At 44.1% G+C, this 21,402-nt stretch overlaps 1 protein-coding gene across 1 annotated transcript in view; it reads left to right on the plus strand.

Moving 5' to 3' along the window:
- The window catches only part of LOC309647867 (phospholipid-transporting ATPase IB-like), a 75,926-nt gene extending 54,542 nt beyond the window's left edge, over window positions 1–21,384 (plus strand). The window contains exons 11-15 of the mRNA XM_082435774.1: window positions 5–3,681; window positions 4,689–4,811; window positions 12,524–16,294; window positions 16,732–16,991; window positions 17,289–21,384. Of these exons, the coding sequence (XP_082291900.1) occupies window positions 5–135 (131 nt within the window). The 3' untranslated portion in view covers window positions 136–3,681; window positions 4,689–4,811; window positions 12,524–16,294; window positions 16,732–16,991; window positions 17,289–21,384. The remainder of the gene's footprint in view (window positions 1–4; window positions 3,682–4,688; window positions 4,812–12,523; window positions 16,295–16,731; window positions 16,992–17,288) is intronic.
- The last annotated feature ends 18 nt before the right edge of the window (window positions 21,385–21,402 follow it).

Genomic DNA, 21,402 nt, shown 5'->3' on the forward strand with positions numbered 1-21,402 from the left:
TTAGGTGGGTACGCATTTTCTCAAGTAGAACACGCTGTGATTTCTCAGGAAGAACTAGTCCGTTCTTATGACACCACCAAAAGCAAACCCCAGAGGACTTTTACTTCTGCCTTTTCCAAGTCCATCACTGAGTAAGATGTGGGTCCCTGTGTCCCGCACTTTCCTGTCCTTCCCTGAGATGGCTACATCGAGCCAATACTCCTCAACACCCCTTCCTGTGACTGGCCAGTTTGTTATTCATGGGTCGATTGGGTCATGATTCTTGGATGTAAATAATGGAGGAAACCTATTGGCTTTTTCTTAATTTATCTTCAATGTTTTACCTAATTTATTTGTTTTTCTGTGGCTGTGAGATGATTTATCAGTTCAGTCTAAAGTATAAAATTAAAAGCATTATGTTTTACCAAAATTTAAACTTTGGTACAAGTTGTTTTGGGGAGAAAAGGTAAAGGATGTTATGTTGCATAATAAGCTTGTCTTGCTTAATTGGAAAGGGGTCAGACAGAAACTATCTTTTGAAAACTGACAAATTAAGGGTACAAGGCACCATATGAAACATTTTTCTAAGTAGAATGTCCTGTCCTGTCATGTTTGAGTTATATTTGATGTGTATGGAATGTGCACTGTAGTCTTGATTTCAGTGAACTCACATAATGAGTGTAGCATAGACTAATCTTGGGCCTCAAAATCAGGTGTGCAAGAATTACCGTATCATTAATCTCCCTCTGATTCCCCCCTACATTAGGGCCAGTAGAAAATTCAACCCCAATCACTTTTGTGGCTCTGCCTTAGGTGTGTACAAACTTCCCAGGGTTTCAGACACTGCAAAGCACTGGCACCTCCATCCTTCTGTCATCTGCCCACACAGGTCACCAGTAAGACACACAGTTTCTTTTGGCCACTTGATGAGGGTTCTGTGCCAGGGATGGGGCACTGGAACCTTCGGGGAGGTCGAGCTGCCCACGCCTGTGGTCTAACATTCCTGTCCTAGAGAACATCGTCTCCCCAGTGCACTTTGAGGGAACAAAGAGATGTCTTTCAAATCCCTCCTCTACTCCAGGGTAGAGCCCCCTTTCTCAAATCCTATTCTACTTAGTGAGTTTTTAAAGGTCAAGCCCAAGAATTCTTGTAAACTACCTCTGTTTTCTGTGCTGCCAAGTGACCCTTCTGAGCAAATGAACTAAAAAGCCTGATATCTGTTTGAATGGAAATAAGGCAACAAGGAAACACTGGGAGAAAAAGCCCAGTAAACATCTCAAAAAAGTTATCCACAAATAGATAAACAAAATGTGGTATAGCCATACAGTGGAATGTTATTCAGCCGCAGTAAGAATGAAATACACACAACGTGGATGAACCTGAAAAACATTATGCTAAGTAAAAAAAAGCCAGTCATAAGGGGCCACATACAACATGATTCCATTCACAGGAAATTTATAAGCAAATCTATAGATGTAAAGTAGATTAGTGGTTGCCTAGGGCTGGGGGCGTGGGGTTGAATGGTATGTGGGGTGATTGCTAATGAGCACAGTACTTCTCTTGAGGATGATGAAAATGTTCTTCCTTTGGACAGTGGTGGTAGTTGCACAATTCTGTAATATTCTAAAAAGTATTGAATTATGCACTTAAGCGTGGATTTTATGGTATATGAATTATATCTCAATAAAGCTGTTAAGTTTTTAAATCACCTATTTAAAAAGTAATAAATAAATTCAGAAATTGTGAAGCTACAACGTCCGTATAAAAATCAATTGCATTTTTATATGTTACCAACAAACAACTGGAAAATGAAATTTCTTTTAAGATAACATTTATAATAGCATCAGAAGACAGGAAATAAGTATAGGTCTAAAAAACATATATGTGCAAGATCTATATACTAAAACTACAAAACACTGATGGAAAAAAACTAGGCAGACTTAATAAATGAAGAGATATACTATGTTTTTGGATCAGAAAGCTCATAATTGTTAAGATATCAGTTCTCCCCAAACTGATCAACAGGGTCAACAAAGTCATAATAAAATCATAAATAAAAATACTATTTACAGTAGGGATTTACATTTAGGAATAAATTTAACCAAATGATACTGAACACCGTAAAACATTGCTGGGAGAAATGAGAGATGATCTAAATAAATGGAGAGATAGGGACAAACACATCCTATAGATGAGTAAGTGGAAAGAGTCCAGTCCTTGGTGGAAACACATCAGCTGTGGTCAGACTACCATAAGCCACTAATTTGAGAGGAGCCGGGCCTGGAGGCAAAGCCAGCCCTCAGAGGCTGGTGGATAAAGAGATGGAAAAAACCTGGGTCCTTTCAGTGATCTAGTTGAGCAGGTGCCAGGGGATGGGGGTGGGAGGGTGGAAGGCGATTGAGTTAGTATGAAGGAACGGTGAATCAATAGGGTGTCCTCGCGGACACGTGGGTTACATGCGTGACTTTCAGGAATGCCAGACTCGTTCTATGATTCATCAACGCTTTTGTGTGTTTGCAGTAAATATTTGTTACGCAGATAGTGCATACTGCACATTTCGCGAGGGCTAACAGCAGGAAACAAGAAAAACAAGCTGCCTGACATGCAGGTTACAATCTGGTTAGGGAAAAATTATTACATACATACTTTACTTTGACAGAGTCTTGCCTAGTCCCTGAAAAATATCCTTTCCCCAGCCAGTAACGCTCACTGAGGAAAAGATTTCCTGACCAAAAACTAACCCAACTATGGACTATCCTACGTAAATTATCTGGGGAAATTTCTTCTTCCAAAGCTCCCCGTTGAAGCCTTACTTCTGCTCAGGAAGCCTATTTTGGAGGCTTCCTCATGGAAACGAACTTATTGAAGACCTGCGTGCAGTCTGTTGCCAGCCTGTGTTTCCCAAGGCTGCTTGCTCAGATTTCCTGTCCGTTGTCGCTGTTTGGTTGGTTTCTCGAGACCTAGGGCACTAGGTGGAACGCGTGGTCTGTCCACTTCCTGTCAATACAGGCCAGCCACAGGCCGCCTCTGGGCGCTTGGTCCACTGCGGATCCCCAACCTAGTAGAACGAAATGCAACATTCACCAGGAAATGAATGATCTCACGCCAACTACAAGATCAGGTCTTCCCTGAATTCGAGTTTTTAGCCCCTCAAGTTGGCATTTTTGTCCAGTTATCTTAAAGTTTTTACATTTATGAACCGTGCCCAGAGATGAGCCACATTCCATACTTTGAAAACTAAAACAGAAATTGATTAAGACACCCTTGGACAAGTCACCTCTCAAGAATCTTGTTTCTGCAGAACAAGGAGGCCGTCCCTTGGAGTCCCTGGGAGCTTTAACATCTGGGAGTCCTCCTTTCCGTGCAGGGGGCTGGGGGACCTGGAGAGACCCAGGACGCTCCGGAAATCCAGGCCCAACCGGGCGCGGGGCGGGGCCGAGCGAAGAGGAGGGGCGCGGCCCGGGGGAGGGTGGTCGTCCGCGCCGGTGCAGGCCCGGCGGTGACGCCGTGCTGGCGCGTCCTCCCCGCTCGCCCGGTAGCAGGGCACCCGGAGGGCAGGAAGCGGGCCTCCCAAAGCGCCCCCAAGGCTCACGGCAGGTGGCGCCCCCGCCAGCCACCCCGCCCCAGCTCTCGCTAAGCCGCCCAAGTTCGCGGCACCCTCTTCTCGTTTTACCAACCCGTGGCCTCCTCCCGCCCCGCCAGGTGCGTGGGGTCGCGCTGGGCCGGCGGGGAGGGGCGGGGCCGGACTCGGTGGGGCGGGGCTCGAGCTGACTGGGGGCGGGGCGGGGCGAGCAGCCCCGCTGCCCGCGGCGGGGGAGGTGGGCGCCGGTGTGTGCACAGGTGTGTGCGCCGCCTGCACGTGCACGTGAGTCCGCTAGAGGGGAAAAGCGCCCCGACACCGCGCCGGGCGCAGTTTGTCCCCCGACCCCGGGGGTAGGTCAGCCGGGGCAGGCGTTGGTCGCCGAGCTCGGAGGCGAGGAAGCGGCGCCGGGCACGTTCACCAGCCACCCACCCGGAGTCGGCCTCCCCCTCCTCCGAGACCCACGCCCGCGGCGGTTCTGCGCGGGGGCGGACAGAGCGGCGTCCCTGGGTACTCGTTGGAGACGCGGGTTCGCTGCCCATCCCCGGGCCGCGGAGTCGGGAACTCGGCGCTTCCCGCACGCGTCCGTGTTCGCGGACCAGCTCCGCGGGGGCTCCCACGCGCACGGGCGCCCCGCCCTCGGAGAGACTCAGCCCGGGCGGGTTTGCACCGTCCACGCGGGGAGGGCGCGGGGCTTCGGACACACCCGCAAGCCGGTCGTTAGTTTACTGGCTCCTTAGGCGCCCGGGTCTGGCTGAGCTGCGTGAGAACAGCCACGTCCGACACGTGGTTGATGCCCACCTCGGAAAGAGCAGTTTTACGTGCTTAGGGTTTCCCTGTCCGGGGCGGCCCTGCAGTCTGGCCGGGGCTCAGCCCCTGCTGTTGGAAGCCGCTGGGTGGCGTTCACAGCGAGGAACCCTGAACCCCTGGGCTTCACTGGGCGCGGAGTAAGGCTTCAGGGAAACAAGCTTTTGGGTTTAGCCGCTGGGGAGCACGCTGCCCTCCGCTGACGATACACCTGAAATTGTCCCCGGTTCCTAAGTGAGTGTGATCCTCGGTTCATTTAGTGCGCACAGCTGAAGGTTCTTCTACTGGGCATCGTTCACGTTCTTTGCATTCTTGGAAAAAGGAAGGCGTGGCTGCGGTTTTCACCTGCCCCCTGTCAAGCGGGCAGAAGCTTTGGTGTTGTGAAAGTGTTCTCCCTGGACCCGGAAAACATCAAAGTTGTGGACTTAAAGCTTCTCGCTTCAATGTAAGCAAATCCTCCTGATTCTTTGGGTTCACTTAAGTCAACCGGAGGGGGGCGGATTATTCAGTAAAGGAACACTATTAGTTTTTTCTTTTTTTTCTTTTTGGACACTGTTAGTTTTCTTCTGCCTTTCAGTAGGTTCTCTTTGAAAACAGTTGAGTTATCTCATCGTTTTGTTAGCTGTTAAGCCTTAGGAAGGTTTTGAGCAGACACACAAATTGTCCTCTGAAAAGCAGTGCCTTGTGACCTTATCTGGGCGTAGGGAAGCTGGAAAGGTGGAGTAGTAGGCGGAGACTGACAGGCACTCTGGTAGGAATATGCTAGAGGGCTGGGTAGGTAAATCCCAGCAAAATCTACGCCAGCGTAGGAAGAGTCAGCTGCTCAAAATGGTCCAGACTGCCGCAGATGGCGTTATTTCGTGCTGTAGCGGAGTGATCACTATTTGTATGTGTGGGACCTCTTTAATGCCGCGTCATTTGCCTCGGTCAGTCCAAATTGTGCAAAAACGAACCTTTCCCGGGATCTCGTGTGCATCTGGTGTGGTGCTGGGGGGCTCAGGCCTCAGGCTTGAGAAGATGGAGATTTGGCTTTGGACGCGGCAAGTAGGGAAATCGATTGTTTGAGCCCTGTGTTCTGTTTCCTCCTCCCACCAAAAATCACATGCACGAAAAATACTTTACCAAAGTCTGCTGTCTGGCCTGTAATTTTGTTCATCTTCTGTGGATATTTAAACTTTTTAAACATCAAATTTCTGAAGCCTCTAGTACAAGTAGTAACAGCAAATATATATAAACCATTCTCTTCACTCGTCTGATCAGATTATTTTGATTATTTCTCTGAAATGGGATTTCTTTCCTTAATGGCCTCTTTCTGTTGCTTTGTTTTGAGAGCTGCTTATTTGACTGTCTGTCTTAGATCTCTACTAGGTTAGAGCAACATTCAAAATTACCAATTCTACACAGCCATCAGCAAACACCAGACCTCCTGTCGTACTTAGATACTTGAATTATTATAATAATTAAAAAACTATCTCATAAGTAAGGATGGGGAATTAAAATTCATTTGCTGTTCTAGGAATTGTTCTGAATTAGGGAAAAAGCCACAGGAATCTTTTCCCCTGAAATAATGATTCGGAAATTTTAGAATACTGCAAGGCAGACCTAAAGACACCAGGGGGCAGGAGAGACTTTTTTCCTTTGGTCAGCTCTTGCCCTAATTTATGAAGAAAGAACACACCTCCAGTGTTACAGCTGTAGCTTTTACACCTATGAGATCTGCATTTGTTTTCTTCACAGTTTACGTATTTTCCTATTATGAACTGGCTTTTTCCCCTGCACTCGGTAAAAATCTAATTGGCTACGTATTAACTGCAAATCAAACATCTGGGCCAACAGATGAATATTTGTTTCACATAATTAGCTCCCAAAGCAGCAGCTGAGGCCTGGAAATGCGTTCTCTTCTGGTCAGGCAGCATCCTTCTTCAGAATGTTAGGATGTGTCCAAAGGGGGCTTTAGGAAAAAAAATATGCATAGAGTAGGAAGTATTTCCTAGAAAATACGAACTGGGGAAAAAAAAACCCCACCAGTAGCCAAAACAAAATGTAAATAAATGGTAGGCATTATATTGTGTTCAATAAACCTTACCTGGATGAATTTATAAAACGTGCTTTGGGAACAGTACTGTTCAACATTTTTAACCCCCTATACCCAACGATTAAAAGTAATTTTCCTGTCCCTTCTTGAATGATATTGGGAAATTTCAAAAGAAGTGGTTTGTTTCATCTTCCAAGTAGGCAGTGGTCTTAAAACAGTGAATTTTATGCCTGCCCCTTTCAGAGATTCTGAAGTGTCTGCCTGCTTTGGTTGGGGAAATAATCATCTTCATGGTGGGAGCAACTAGGATGTATCCTGTAACTAATGGGAGACAAATGTTAGTTTGCTTCTCTTGTCGTCCCTGATCAAGCGCCCTGCCCTCTTTAGCTCCCCTGTCCAGGCCATCTTCAGACTCCCGGTAGAGTCATCATCCGATGACATAACCTTGGCACCTCTGCTAGAGATGGTTGAACACCCCACCACCACCTGCCTGCCCGACCTCTCCTCCCTGCCCTGGGCTCTAGCACCTCTGCACGTGCTCCTCCGGTCAAGACTCCCCACCGCCCGTTTTCAGACCCATGTGTCTTTGCAGGGGCTCCCCTCCTGCCTGAGATGCCCTGTTCCTCTCCTTCACCCAGCTTAGAGGTCTTCCTGCAGTCTCCTCTGAGCTCTGCTTCGACCAGCTGTGTTTAACATCACACAGTCTTGTCTCCATCCTGTAGACTAAGTGTCTTTTTACTTACATTCCCAACGCCTCACACATGTCTTCCCTATAGTAGATGCTCAGTAAATGCTTGCTGGGTAAGTAGAGTTCTGGCAAGGTCCACAGCTGAACTTTTCTGCAGGTTTAGTTGACGTTCTCTGGCAATGAATGATCCACAGGTTTTAACTGGACCTTTAAAACTCATGGAAAGCAGAGGCAAAAAAAATCCAGATCTGAGTAATCACTTGAAGCCATCACGTTTATTGTATCAGGCACTTTTGATTGCCGTCCCATATTTCGGGCAGAGTTCCTGAATGCAAGTAGACAGCTGGCCCTGGCCGAGCATTCAGCAAGGAGCCCACCCTTGCTCGAATCTGTACCAGCTGCTTCTCATCTCCTAATTCCACAATCTCTTAAATCCCCACCAGTTGAATTTCTTGATACTGATTTCGGAAGTAGGTTTATAACAATTAACTAAAAGTTAGGCTATTCCAACAAAAAACTCTAACGTAGGAAATAAAATTATGTCATGTTTCTTCTACTGGTGTGCCATTCCTTAACTTGGAGGGAAAAAAGGGTTTGTTGTTTTTTGTTTTCTGTTTTTAACCTTTTCCTGTACATAATATACAATCCCCTCCCCCTCTCACATACTCTTCTGCGGTTTTAAAATAGCAACTACAGCTGCCAGTAGAGACTCTTCCGGGATTTTAAGGCCACTAATCAATTTCACAGCTGGAGGCAAAGCACTTCGCTGGGGAATAGTTTTCCCATGACACACCAGGTGCTTTGCCCTTGTCAGGGCAGCCAGAGGGTTAAGCTTAAGGAGAAGGGGGTGCTGGGGCCAAGTGATGAGGCCACCAGCGGCCCAACTCCTTCCCCCGCTTCCCTGCACTGTGCAGAAACCGAGCCAGGGGCCAGGGGGACCCCAGCTCCTCCAGGAGCAGAGAGCTGAGACCAGGGGGACCCCAACTCCTCCAGAAGCCTCCGGGAGCAGAGAGCTGGGCCCAGGGGGACCCCAACTCCACCAGAAGCCTCCAGGAGCAGAGAGCTGGGCCCAGGGGGACCCCAACTCCCCCAGAAGCCTCCAGGAGCAGAGAGCTGGGCCCAGGGGGACCCCAACTCCCCCAGAAGCCTCCGGGAGCAGAGAGCTGGGGAGGTCAGAGCTGCCGGTTTCCTCTCTTACTGAGCACAAGCCGTAGACAAAGTGTATGAAGAAGCGAAGTCCTCCTTGAAGGACATCTCCTACCCGCTGTCCCTCACCCTCCACAGGCATCGGAGCTGCAGACGGGTGCCCTGGAACACGGATTGCTGGGCCTCACTCCAGAGTGCTGACTCCGTTGGTCTGGCGTCGGGCCCGAGAATCTGCATTTCTAACCCATTCCCAGGCGACACCAGTGGCTCTTCTGGTCCTGAAACAAACCATCGTTAGAACTTCTTCTCTAGCCAATCAGTTTGCTTTCTTTCACTCAGATATTTACTCACAAGAGTTTGTCTCCCCCCAAAAAACACATAGATACAGAGAACAGAGTGGTGGTTTTACCAGAGGTGGGTTGACGGGAGGGTGACATCGGTAAAGGGGGTCAACTGTATGGTGACCGACGGGAACTAAATTTTTGGTGGTGAGCATATTGTAGGGTAGACAGAAGTGGAAATAAAATGTACACCTGAAACATATAGTATAAATCAATGTCATTTCAATAATGTAACAGAGTTTGTTTCCTTGTGTCCCTTACAAACACTCTGCTTCACTCATCAGCACTTCCCTCCAAACGAGAGTTTAGTCTCTTTGAAGGACTGTGTTAGACTAAGATCCATATGGTCAGATAATTGCTCTTGCCTAATTTTAGACTAAGTGTGTCCGGAGAATAACAGAAGGACTGCCTTAGAAAATCATCATTGTGACAGATTTCCTTTCTTTAAACATGTTTTTAAGGGTATCTTTGGTATGTAAGCTTCATGAACTCAAGGCACTTTAATTGTGTGTCTGAGCCAGTGTGTGGTGGGATAGAACACTTTCTTCTACCCAGACTCCCTTTTCCCAGAAGCTCAAGTTAGTTTTAATAGCAAATGGAGGGCGTCTCTTAATTTCCTATGGGGAATAAACTGTCCGTCAGGCCATAGGGTGACTTACTGTGAAGTGAACTTCTCCATCCTCACTGAGCTCATGCCAGAGGCTGTGAGAGAGAGAATGTAGCTCAGTCTTCAGAACTTAAGTTCTGGAGTCAGATTGACCTGACTTGGACCTGAGAAAGCTTCCAAACCCTCGTGGACCTCAGGGGTGTGTGTGTGTGTGTGTGCGCGAGTAATTCTAAATTGGAGACATTAATTCTTACCCTATAGAGATGCATCACACACGTGCTTGGGCTGACTCCTAAATGGTCACGTGGCAAAGTTACTGAGGCCAAAGCCAAATACCACCATCACAAAATGGATTTCTGGGATAAAAGAATAACCCTGATATTACTATTAGAAAGTAATCATTAATTGTATCAGGTGTCTGTTGCCACGATAATGCTCTGTAACCAGTAACTACAAAACTTGGGCGGCATACGATAATTAGCATTTGTGGTTCACTGTTCTCTTGGTCCTCTGGGCAGTGGTGCTGATCTGGGCCGGCCCCGGGGCATCTCAGCTGGGCTCATGTCTGCTCTCTCACAGGGCTTCTGTGACCTGGGGGCTGGCGGTCCAGGATGGTGTCAGCTCCAGCATCACGACTCTGCTCTGTGTGGTCCCTCGTCCTCCAGCAGACAGTTGAGCTTGTTCTCAGGGTGAGGCGGGGTTAAAGAGTGAGAACTGAAGCATGGCAGCCAGCAAGACCTCTAGAGATTAGGCTCAGGACTGGCACATCGGTCACTTCTGCTGCATTCTGTTGGCTAATGTAAATCACAGAGCTGTCCGGGGTTCAGCGTGCCAGGAAAATAGACTCCACCTCTCGAAGGGAAGGGCCTCAAAGTTGCATCACAAAGGCTACGAACATATGGAGGAGTAGAGAATTAGAGTTGTTTTTTCAGTCAACCTACTACATTAACATGCTTCTGTTATTAAAGTTTTATAGTCAAATGTTATAAATTTGACATTATGGGGAAGAAACAATAATTTCTCCACCGTCAGCTGCTAGATTTCTCCTCTGGTAGCTACCTACCTATTTCCAACACTAGATAGAACCCACTTTCACCTGTGATTGGTAGAGAAGCAAGGTATTTAACTCATTTTAAAATAAATATTCTACTTTACTCTTCGTTATATCTGGATCAGAGATAATTTATCACATGGGCATTGTCCTAGAATAATTTGGGAGTTTTTCCTTGTGAAATTTTAAGTGGCAGTGTTAACATGCTGATTTTAAAGCACCCATACAAAATTGAAAGAATTTCCAAATAGTACTTTTTCTTAAAAGGATTATGACTTACATAGAATTTTAAAAAAAACAATAAATACAGTTCTTTTTTTTTGGCTGCGTTGGGTCTTCGTAGCTGCACGTGGGCTTTCTGTAGTTGCGGCGAGCGGGAGCGGCTCTTTGTTGCGGTGCACGGGCTTATTGCGGTGACTTCTCTTGTTGCGGAGCATGGGCTCTAGAGTGCGGGCTTCAGTAGTTGCAGCATGCGGGCTCAGTAGTTGTGGCTCACAGGCTCAGTGGTTTTGGCTCGCGGGCTCTAGAGCGCAGGCTCAGTAGTTGCGGCACACGGGCTTAGTTGCTCCGCAGCATGTGGGATCTTCCTGGACCAGGGCTCAAACCCGTGTCCCCTGCATTGGCAGGCAGATTCTTAACCACTGTGCCACCAGGGAAGCCCAATAAATACATTCTTAAATACCACTTTATTTAATGTTAAGAATGCTAGTTTACCAAAACACTTGTACAAGGTCTAGAATTATGATACAATCTATTAATCTTTATTATTCTGCTGCATATTATCATTTAAATTTGCATTTCGTTTGCTGACTCAAAAAAGGATATGTGTCCTGAAGCCAACATGCTTTCTTTTACATAATCTTCACAATTTTCACATTCATTGTAGTCTTGCAATAACAAATATAGATTTATAATTCAACTGACTGGTAGAATTCCAACCTCTAAACACACAAAAGAGGCTTTCACCCCAAGTTTCATTGTAGAATGCTTATCTATATTTGAAAGTAAATACTGTCTTTCAATCTTAACAACAAATCTAAATATCACACCTTGTTTGTATTTCTGATGTCATTAACATGATTAGATATGGTGGTAACCTATGGAAGCAGATGACTGTGGATCATACACAAGTTCAGGGAAATACAGTTGAAACAGCTTCTAATATTTTCAGTAGAGTCCAGCTGAACAGCAAAGCTGAAGCTGAGCTCCGGGTGTGAGTTTACTGCCGAATGGGGTTTAGAAGATTAAGTGAGGCAATGTGTGTAGACAAGGTATGACACACAGTAGGTGTTCAGTTGATGCCAGGTACTATTTCCCACTATTTTAGCCTTTGGTCAGGATTAGTCATATTATGGCATTGTATTTCGACCCCTAGTGAAACTTAATCACCAAAGCTTCTGGAGTCAAAGCAGACACGAAGTTAAGATGGGGAATGTCTGTGCAAAAAAAGATCCCTTCCCTTGGAGTTTTAAATTTAATATTGTGTAGAAGGCTGTCTCCAAGCCTTGTTGCCTCTGTGAACCCAAATCTCCGTGTTTCACTCTGCTGTGACTATCACAGCATCATGACAGTTATTTCACCTCTTTTAAGGGTATGCTGCAAATAAGATTAAACCCAGAACAGGCTCCCGACACGTATGGAATCTATAGATGGAATCTGTATAATTGTTTATGATGATGTTTCAAAACCAAATGGATAACTATTGGTTTTGGCTGTAAAGTACATACTTATTATAGCCCATTCCAAGTCTACACTAGTAGGATTCTAAGTGGATCATGTGTTTCTGCAAATAGGTTGGATTTTAGGAGCAAATTTAAAATGTGACTAAATAATCTATTGATATATGATTTTGGCTACTGAAAAGCTATTAGTGGGACTTCCTGGTGGCGCAGTGGTTAAGAATCCGCTTGCCAATGCAGGGGACACAGGTTTGAGCCCTGGTCTGGGAAGATCCCACATGCTGCAGAGCAACTAAGCCCGTGCGCCACGACTACTGAGCCTGCGCTCTAGAGCCCGCGAGCCACAACTACTGAGCCCACATGCCACAACTACTGAAGCCCGCATGTCTAGAGCCCATGCTCCGCAACAAGAGAAGCCACCGCAATGAGAAGCCCATGCACTGCAACGAAGAGTAGCCCCCGCTCGCCGCAACTAGAGAAAGCCCGCGTGCAGCAACGAAGACCCAACACACCCAAAAAATAAATAAATTTTTAAAAAAGCTATTAGTTACTAGATGTCTAGCTATTGTGTACTGTAATGATGTATTACTTTAATATTTGTGTATTTCAGGTTCAAACTTTAGCAGCATGCCTGCACACGTTAACCAAGGACAAATAAACTTATTTCTCATTCTTCACTCGTTCAACAAGAAACTGTACAGTCTATGGATGATACAAAGGTAAATTGGACTGGGGTCTTGCCTTCAAGTAGCCTAGATCTAGGAGTTGTGACTTGGAGGAGGGTTGCCTAAGATTTAAATTAAAATCACGGTGGGCAGCTGATCGCTCCCCATCACTGGTCCCCAATGTTTATCCCCACCTCATCTTCCCCTTCGCCAACACCAGATTGACATTCCAGGTAAGCAGAGGGGTCATTTCAGCCCCCTAGTCGTCTTCTTTCTGATCTTTCTTTTTTCCTGTGGATTTAGTCCATTTTCACTGGTACAATGTCAAAGCCTCTTTTCTGTTTAAATCTAGTCCCCAGGATGCTCTATGTTACTTAATTGATTGTAACAATTGGTTACAATTTAACCGTCTCACAGCCAACTTTTAGCCAGAAGGTGGTGCTCAAGAGCCAAAGACAGGAAATCTTGGAAAGTTTATGGCTTTCATATCTTTTTCTGTTTCTAAAGGTCTGGAATTACACTCTTCAATTTAGCACTTAGAGCCCAAAGTTCAGCAGCAAAATATGTGTGAAGTTAGCCAAGCTGTTAGGAATGGGTCCTCAAATAAGGTGTTTTAACAAGCATAAGATTTAGATTTAATAATTTGTTGACAAGAGGGAAAAAGCATAAATCAGTCACCAGCATGAGAGAATGGGATTTGGTTCTGTCCTAACAAGCAATGTACAGTTAGTAATGTTGGCGCTTTGGTGTACACGTCCGTATGGCAGAGCATCCCAAATCGGAAGGAGCAGGGTTAATCCAGTTTTGTGAGTCACTGGCCATAAAACAGATTGCCCAAATGTTAACAATCGTGGACCACGGTAAAGGGGTATAGCGCAGTGCTTTATGCTGTTCTCGTTCCTGCAGCTCTTTCTCCAAGTTTGAAATTATTTGCGAGTAAAAAGTAAAAGCAAACAAAAAACCAAGTTTCCTAGTTTACAGAGTCAATCAGACATGGCATGATTTTATCCTTTGGTTAAAAGCAGCACTTACACTGCCCTTAGCTTACTTCGTAGGGAGAGACACTCAAATACTGGAGTTGGCTGAAATCTACAGGTAATTGTGAAATGATACATCATGAGCATGAATTAGGGGAGTGTGAAGATTTGATATGTGTCAGTGATCTGAATCCCAAGTGTTCATGATGCAAGGAATCTCGGCGTCTCCAGTGAGCTGGAGACGTGGCAAAGAGCGTCAGAATTCCTCCGCAGAGGCATGGGGAAAGGTGAGGCACTGGTTCCTGGCTTTCTCTGTTTGTCTTTTTAAAGTCTTCGAGCTTAGTGAGCTCACTGCTCACCCGTGACTCAGCCACTAAAATTCCAGCCTGTGTCAGAGCATCTGCTCCACACGCCAGAGCCCACAGGTGGTTGTGCCTCCAGATTTGGAGATCTAGTCCAACACTCGGACTTTAAAGTGAACCAACCCTGATCTTTAGCTTCACCTCCAAGACGACCAAAGCAGGACCCACCATAATGAAGAAAACAGCAGCTGAGGGCTGTGCTTGGAGCCGGTTACCCATTTTTTTTTTTATTACTTGGAGTCTCTTAGTCTTTCTCTTCCTATCAAGCAACATATGGGTTATATTTTCTCAAAAATCAGGCTGAGTTTGGCTGCCCCGTACAGATTCTGGAAACGTATTGATGAGTTCAGGAGGAAGCGGGGGTTTTTTTGCTTGTTCGTTTGCTTGTGTTTTGTTTGTTTGTTTTGTTTCTGAGCACTTGGTATTCGTTCTCTACCAGGAGGATATCGGATATGCAAGTGCATCTGCAGTAGTACTGTAGATGTTGGAAGTTCAATTTCAACAGTGGAGTTTGCCCCTCCTATGGTTTTAGCACTCAGTGTCAGGACCGCTGTGTTCAGTCCAGTTGGCACGATTTCTTCATGTGGAGTGAGAGATACGGGTTTTACTGCACTCTATAAATATGACCATTTATTGGCCCCAACATATTTATGTTCCCCTTCATTCAGTGCTCACTTAAACTGTCCAATTTGCTTGACCTGGTCTATAAATGTAAATTGCCTACATCTGAAACTCACTCTGCTTGCCTTCCGAATGTGCAGGAGTTGGATTCTCATTACCTCTGCAGACAGAGAGCAGGTCTCAAGGTAGCCCTTGAGCAGGGGGTCACCTTCTCACTCTCTCTCCCCCCCCCACCCTCAAAAGTGCTAAAAATGCATAATATTCCCAAACTTTAATGAAAATAATACAGGGATGGGATACCAGATACCTCTCTATAGAGGCAGCCATCTCATCTGGTTTTTAAAATGTTTTCTTTGCTGAAGGATGTCAGGAAGTTTGATTGACGTCAGAAGAACAAAGATGAACCGCGTTTGCTGTTTTCTTTATTTATAAGCCTAACACTTTGACATTGCGTAGTAAGATTCAAGGAATACTAGTAGGAATCTCAAGAATTTAACTAGTCCTGGCCCTGTCCATGGCACGGCTATCCTAAGACACCCCTCGTCTTTCCGAGGCTGGAGTTTATTGAATAAGCTCTTAAGGAACTTAGGGGCTGGGGAATTTCATCCCCTCTTTTCATTCTCTGTGTTACTGCTTCTGCATCTACACTGGTTAGAGAGTGTGCTTTAAATATCACTTTCTGTGACCCGACTCCACTTCCTCTGGTCTGCCTTCTCTGTGCTGGAGACTAAGGGCCCCCCTAAAATAATCCTTTGCATGGTTAAAGGGAGTTTTGAAGCAAACTCCATCACCTTTTTTTTTTCCTCATCACCTGAAGCCTTTCTATACTTTTCTGCTTTCTGTTTTTCTAATATTTTCTTCCGGACCTCGTATCTCTAAAGCCAATCAAGCTACTTCCAGAAATAAAAGAACTAAAAATATGTATACCTTACAAAATCAAACTGCTGTGCACCAAAAAGGAAATTCGTAATAGAAATTAAGAATGCCAGCGATTGGTGTCTTTCTGCTAAGACATCTTATTTGTGTAACATTAGAAACCAGTTCATTGACAATAAAGGCTGGGAAAGGAATCCTAATGTTACTTGTGTTAAGATTAATTGGATGACATTCTCCATAGGCTGGAAACTCCTTTTTAACTTCTTAGGAAATTTTAGAGGAGTAGATGAACTTAAACCTTTTTTTAAGCTTACTTAATAACAAACTTATTAGGAGAGACACTGTAATGATAATCAAAGAAGTTAGCACAATGCCTGGCACATACCAGATGTTCAGTAGTCAAGGGTCCTTATTAGCTGACTGAGCTTCAGTCTTAGAGCTATTCAAGCATATTTTCTAACATAAAGACATTTAAAAAAAACCCAAAAAACCCTTTCTTCTAATTAGGTAATGAAGGCTAGCAAGTTGGAGACTATCCAGAGAACAGTTACATTATACGAGAACTTACAATATCAAGCAAGAAGTGTCCTCAGTGCTGTAAAGCTGCAAAGTGGTCTGAAATACTTAACAAGTCTTAAGGTATAATTGGGATGCTAACATTTGTAGGACATGGAACTCATCAAACCCTTTTCTGCTCATTTGAATACTTGCACAATGCAGGGCGCTCTCCCTTTATTCTTTCAACGGAGACATTTTTGAGGAAACGCAGATGTGAGGTGCTATCCAAGGACTTTTAAACAAATATGAAGTTTAATTCAGTTGTTTCGTGAGACGTTGACTTCTTGCAAAAGCCAAAGAAAGTCTCTTACTAATCCAAAAGGTACCCCCCCAAAAAGGTTGATGCCATAAAGTGGGGGAGGGCTCGGTTTCAGAAAGTTCAAGTATTTGGACAGGGATAATTACGAGGGCTGCGAGGCAGCGCTGTGAATCCCATCATTCTGTTTCTGCCTAATAAGCAGCACAGTGGTCCTTTTATCTTTTTATGTTTTTACCAGGAGACTGGTGGGGCAGCTTTGATGAAGGAAATTCCTATTTACGCCAAATCTGAACACCCAGGATGAATGGGATTTTTTTTTTACTATGACCCAGGCATACAAAAACAATGATCTGAAGAGTCAGAAATCCCAAGGAACCTGTGACCCCAAAGTGCCTTTTGAATTACTTCAGTTAAAAATATGCAATTCCAGGTCTATGTAAAACAGCATCATTTCATGGGACGCAATACTAGACATTACTCCACCTTGTCTTGCTTTGCAGGGACCAGCCCTGCTGCACCCGGAAATTCTTTGGTGTGGGAGTCCCCGCAGAGTGACCCTGTGCTTCTCAGACTCACCTTTGTGGTACCCACGGAGGCTGGCAGCATCGTGGGCCAGCCCTGGCTCTCAGTGCTAACCAGAGCCTCGGTGACCTGGCTCGTGCCTGTGGAAGGCCTGGTGATGCCCACCGCCACCAACACCGCAAAGGAGGCAAGCTGCTGGCACCGATTCTGTGGACGGCAAACTTTTCCACGTCACCAGGTGACACCCAGGAAACAGCTTGTTCCTTTCCTCATCTCCCTTCATTGCAAACCACTCTCACCTTAAGCCTCAAAAGTATTCTGTGGGCGGGGCCCTGGGAGGCTCCGACTAGAAATTCCCTCCCTCTGAACCCACTGTCCAAGGATTTCATCCCCAGCGCCAGGTTTGGGACCCTAGTCTTACCAGATATTTTATCTCCAAATTGCTACACTCAGAATGGCTTTCGTATTTAGGTGCATTTTATTGAATTCAATTCCTTGAAAGTAACACTTCAGTATTTCTGTGCCTGGCATATAGCACGAGCTTCATAAACCGAGCCTGCTCCAAGTCTACACTGTGGGACCCAAAGATGAGCAGGATTTGGTTTGTGCCTTCAAGGAGTTGTTGTCTAGACAGAAAGACAAAAGGAATCATAATCCCAGTTATATCAATAGAGACATGAATACAACGTTCCGGGGGAAATTGAACCTGGATCTGGGGTATCCAACCCCATTCTCCAGCCTATTTTTTTTATAGACGTATAGTTGATTTACAGTGTTGTGTAATTTCTGCTGTATGGCAAAGTGATTCAGTTATATATATATATATATATATATACACACATTCTTTTTTTCATATTCTTTTCCATTATGGTTTATCATAGGATATTAAATATAGCTCCCTGTGCTATACAGGAGGACCTTGTTGTTTATCCATTCTATAGGTAATAGTTTGCATCTGCTAATCCCAAACTCCCAATCCATCCCTCTCCCACCCCCTACCCCCTTGGCAGCCACAAGTCCGTTCTCTATGTCTGTGAGTCTGTTTCTCTTTCATAGATAGGTTCATTTGTGTCGTATTTTAGATTCCATATATAAGTGATATCTTAATGATATTTGTCTTTCTCTGTCTGATTTACTTCACTTAGTATGAGAATCTCCAGGTCCATCCATGTTGCTGCAAATGGCATTATTTCATTCTTTTTTATGGCTGAGTACTATTCCATTGTATATATTGATATATACCACATCTTCTTTATCCATTCATTTGTTGATGGACATTAGGTTGTTTACGGTTGTTGGCTATTGTGAATAGCGCTGCAGTGAGCATTGGGGTACGTGTATCTTTTTGAATTACAGTTTTGTCTGGATATATGCTCAGGAGTAGAATTGTCCAACCATTTTGAATCAGCATACATTTACTTTAAGTACCGTATTCTAAATGAGTATCTAGTTTCCTCAAGCTGTTTCTAGCACATACTCCAGTCACTGCAGCTCCTCCCTCTGTGGTCCACAGGTATAGGGCTGTGACCCAAGCTGCCTCACATTTTAGGAAGACCTCAGTTGTCTTATGCATTCCTGTCATCAGTGGGTTAGAGGGAGCAGGGAAGGAAGGATGTATTGGTCAGCTCAGGCTGCCATAACAAAGTACCACAGACTAGGGGGCTTAGACAATGGAAATTTATGTCCCACAGTTCTGGAGGCTGGAAGTTTGAGATCAAGGTGCTGGCAGGTTTGGTCTCTCCTGCAGCCTCACGGCCTTGGCTTATAGACGGCCGTCTTCTCATTGTGTCCTTACTGCTCTTTCTTCTGTGCGTGCCCACCCCTGGCATCCCTTCCTCTTCTTGGAAGGACAGCAGTCCTGTTGGCTTAGGGCCTTATGGCCCCATTTAGCCTTGATTATCTCCCTAGCACCTCCTGTATCTGTCTCTCCGCATACAGTCACATCGGGGGTTAGGGCTTCAACCTATGAATTTGGGGGGGAGGGAACATAATTTAAGTCCATAACGGAGGTTTTGCAACATTCATCTTAGAGGCTTGGAATTACATTCAGAAGTATCTGACTGTGATGCAGAACTTTTTAGCTGATCATCTTCCAGTGTCATTCATCATTAGGAGAATAGAGTTTTGAGACTGGATTAGTGAACCTGCTTCAGGACCTTCATGTGACATCACAGGTAGATGCCCAGTTTCACAGCTGCAATCTTTTTTTTTTTTTTTTCCTAGATTCTTCTTTATTGTGGTAAAATACACATAAGATAAATTTTGCCATTAATATGGTTTAGTAGATTCACAAGGTTGTGCGACTGTCACCATTTCTAGTTGCAGAACATTTTCAACCCAAAAGGAAAGCCTATACCCATTAAGCCGTCACTTCCCCTTCTGCCCTCCCTCCCCAGCCCCAGGCAACCACTGACCTTCTTTCTGTTGCTATGGATTTGCCTATTTAGGACATTTCATATAAATGGAATCATACATTATATGCCTTTTTGTGTTTGGCTCTTTGGTTTACCATAGTGTTTTCAAGGTTCATTCGTGTTGTAGCAGGTGTCAGTATTTCAGTCTTTTTTATGGCCAAATAATATTCCAGTTGTATGGATAGACCACATTTTGTTTATCTGTTCATTGGTAGATGGACATTGAGTTGTTTCTACTTTTTGGCAATTATAAATAGTGATGCTGTGTGTAGTTTTTAAAATATTGTCCAATTATCTTTTATTTTATTAAAGTATATATATATATTTATTTATTTTTATTTGGCTGCGCCAGGCTGGACATATGTTTTCAATTCTTTTGGATATGTATACCTAGGAGTGCAATTGCAGAGTCATATGGTAGCTCTGTGTCCAACTTTTGAGGAACCGTCAAGCTGTTATGCACAGTGGCTTTATATTCCCAACTAGCAAAGTGTGGGTTCCAATTTCTCAACATGCTCTCCAACTCTTGTTATTTTCTGTTTATTATTATTACCATTGCCATCTTAGTAGGTATGAAGTGTTATTGTGATTTTGACTTGCGTTTCCCTAATGACTAGTGATGTTGAATATCTTTTCATATGCTTGCTGTGTATCTTCTTTGGAGAAATGTCTATTCAAGTCCTTTGCCTGTTTTTTGATTGGGTTTGTCTTTTTGTTGTTGAGTTGTATATATACTCTGGATGCTAGACTCTTCTCAGATATATGATTTGCAAAAACTTGCTGCAGGCTTTTTGACATTATGTTGATTTTGTTTACGCCACCCTTTTAGACACTCTGGCATTACTGGAAGAAGTCCTGGGTGGTTTTTAACTCCGTATCTTCAAAAAGAAAATATACCAATAGTAAACATCAAAATCAACATAAAAATGTTTCACTAAAACTCTGGGGTTAGGGGTGAGGATGGGGCAGGGAGAGCAGTACGTCAAATGTTTAAAGTTAATAGTAGATGAGAAGAAAAAGAATTTTAAGTATGGAAATTACTTTTCTGAAAGTCAGTATATTAATTACAAAGAAAAAACAGGAGGATGAAAGATGAAAACTTTTAAAGCAACAAGGAAGATTTTTTTTTTCAAAATTTTATGACCGTTTTTATTTTCAGATGAGGTTAAGTAAACCACAAGACAAAATTAAAAGAAATGTAAATTAACATATTTGTTTGGGTTTGCGGTCTCATTTGTTAACACAAACACTTTAACTTAAAAGAACTTCTGGTAAACCAAATGTGAGTTTTCAGTACTACTCCTATTTATAAAAGAGGAGGGAAAGAAGGGAATGAACCCAGGGAAAGCCATTCTTCCTAAACAGACTGCTGACTGGTGTGCAGATGGTAGGAACCTCTGTTCTTCCTGAAATATACAGAAAATCACTGTAGATCTTGCAGCTTTTAGAACTTCCAGCCAAAGGAAATATGATTACCTCCATATGATTTGCATCAACTCCAGTTAGCCGAGTTATAAGTAATCATTTCTTTAGTTCTATGACTTTGTACTTGTACTCTTAAAGATATGACAGAAGTTTGTTTTTAAATCAATTGTATTTTTTTTTTCCTAGCGGTAAAATATAACATTCTGTTAGGTGTTACAATTAAAGTTAACAATGCACTAATATTGAGCAACTGATTTTCTGTGTTTTAGAAGGATAAGTGTTTTACTTAGCTCCTCTGGCTGCTCTGTTTGATCAAGAAAGTATGTCATTTGCACATTCGAATTACGTAAATTCAACTACTGTGTAGGAGCTTGGTGGAAAAAGAATAATGAGAGGGAGAGAAATAACGATGTAAACAGTGTGTGTGATTTTGCCCTCATTCTACTCAAAAGACACACATATCACAGTGATTGTGCATCAAGCAGCCTGAAGTGGTGGTTTCCTCCCCCTCGTGCCTCTCGCAATCACGAGCCTCTTGCCGCACTGAGCCTGATTCAAGGATAAAGCTGACTACGTCGTTCTTTTCACCATATATGCTGATGCTACACATGAGTGCTTTAAAATGGGGTTGATTGCAGCCCGTGTCACAGCTAGGAATCCTATGTGAACAAGCAGAGTGACAGGTACTAAGAAACATCATAACAAATTGAAGAGGAAGACGTCCAAAGGCAAAACAGAGGTACCAAATAAGAATCAAGTTCAGTTTGAGCAATCAAAAACACAAAGGTCAAAGTCGGTAGATGGTGATAA

Source organism: Balaenoptera physalus (genome assembly GCF_965194825.1).
Source record: "Balaenoptera physalus genome assembly, chromosome: 18".
Lineage (NCBI taxonomy): Eukaryota > Metazoa > Chordata > Mammalia > Artiodactyla > Balaenopteridae > Balaenoptera > Balaenoptera physalus.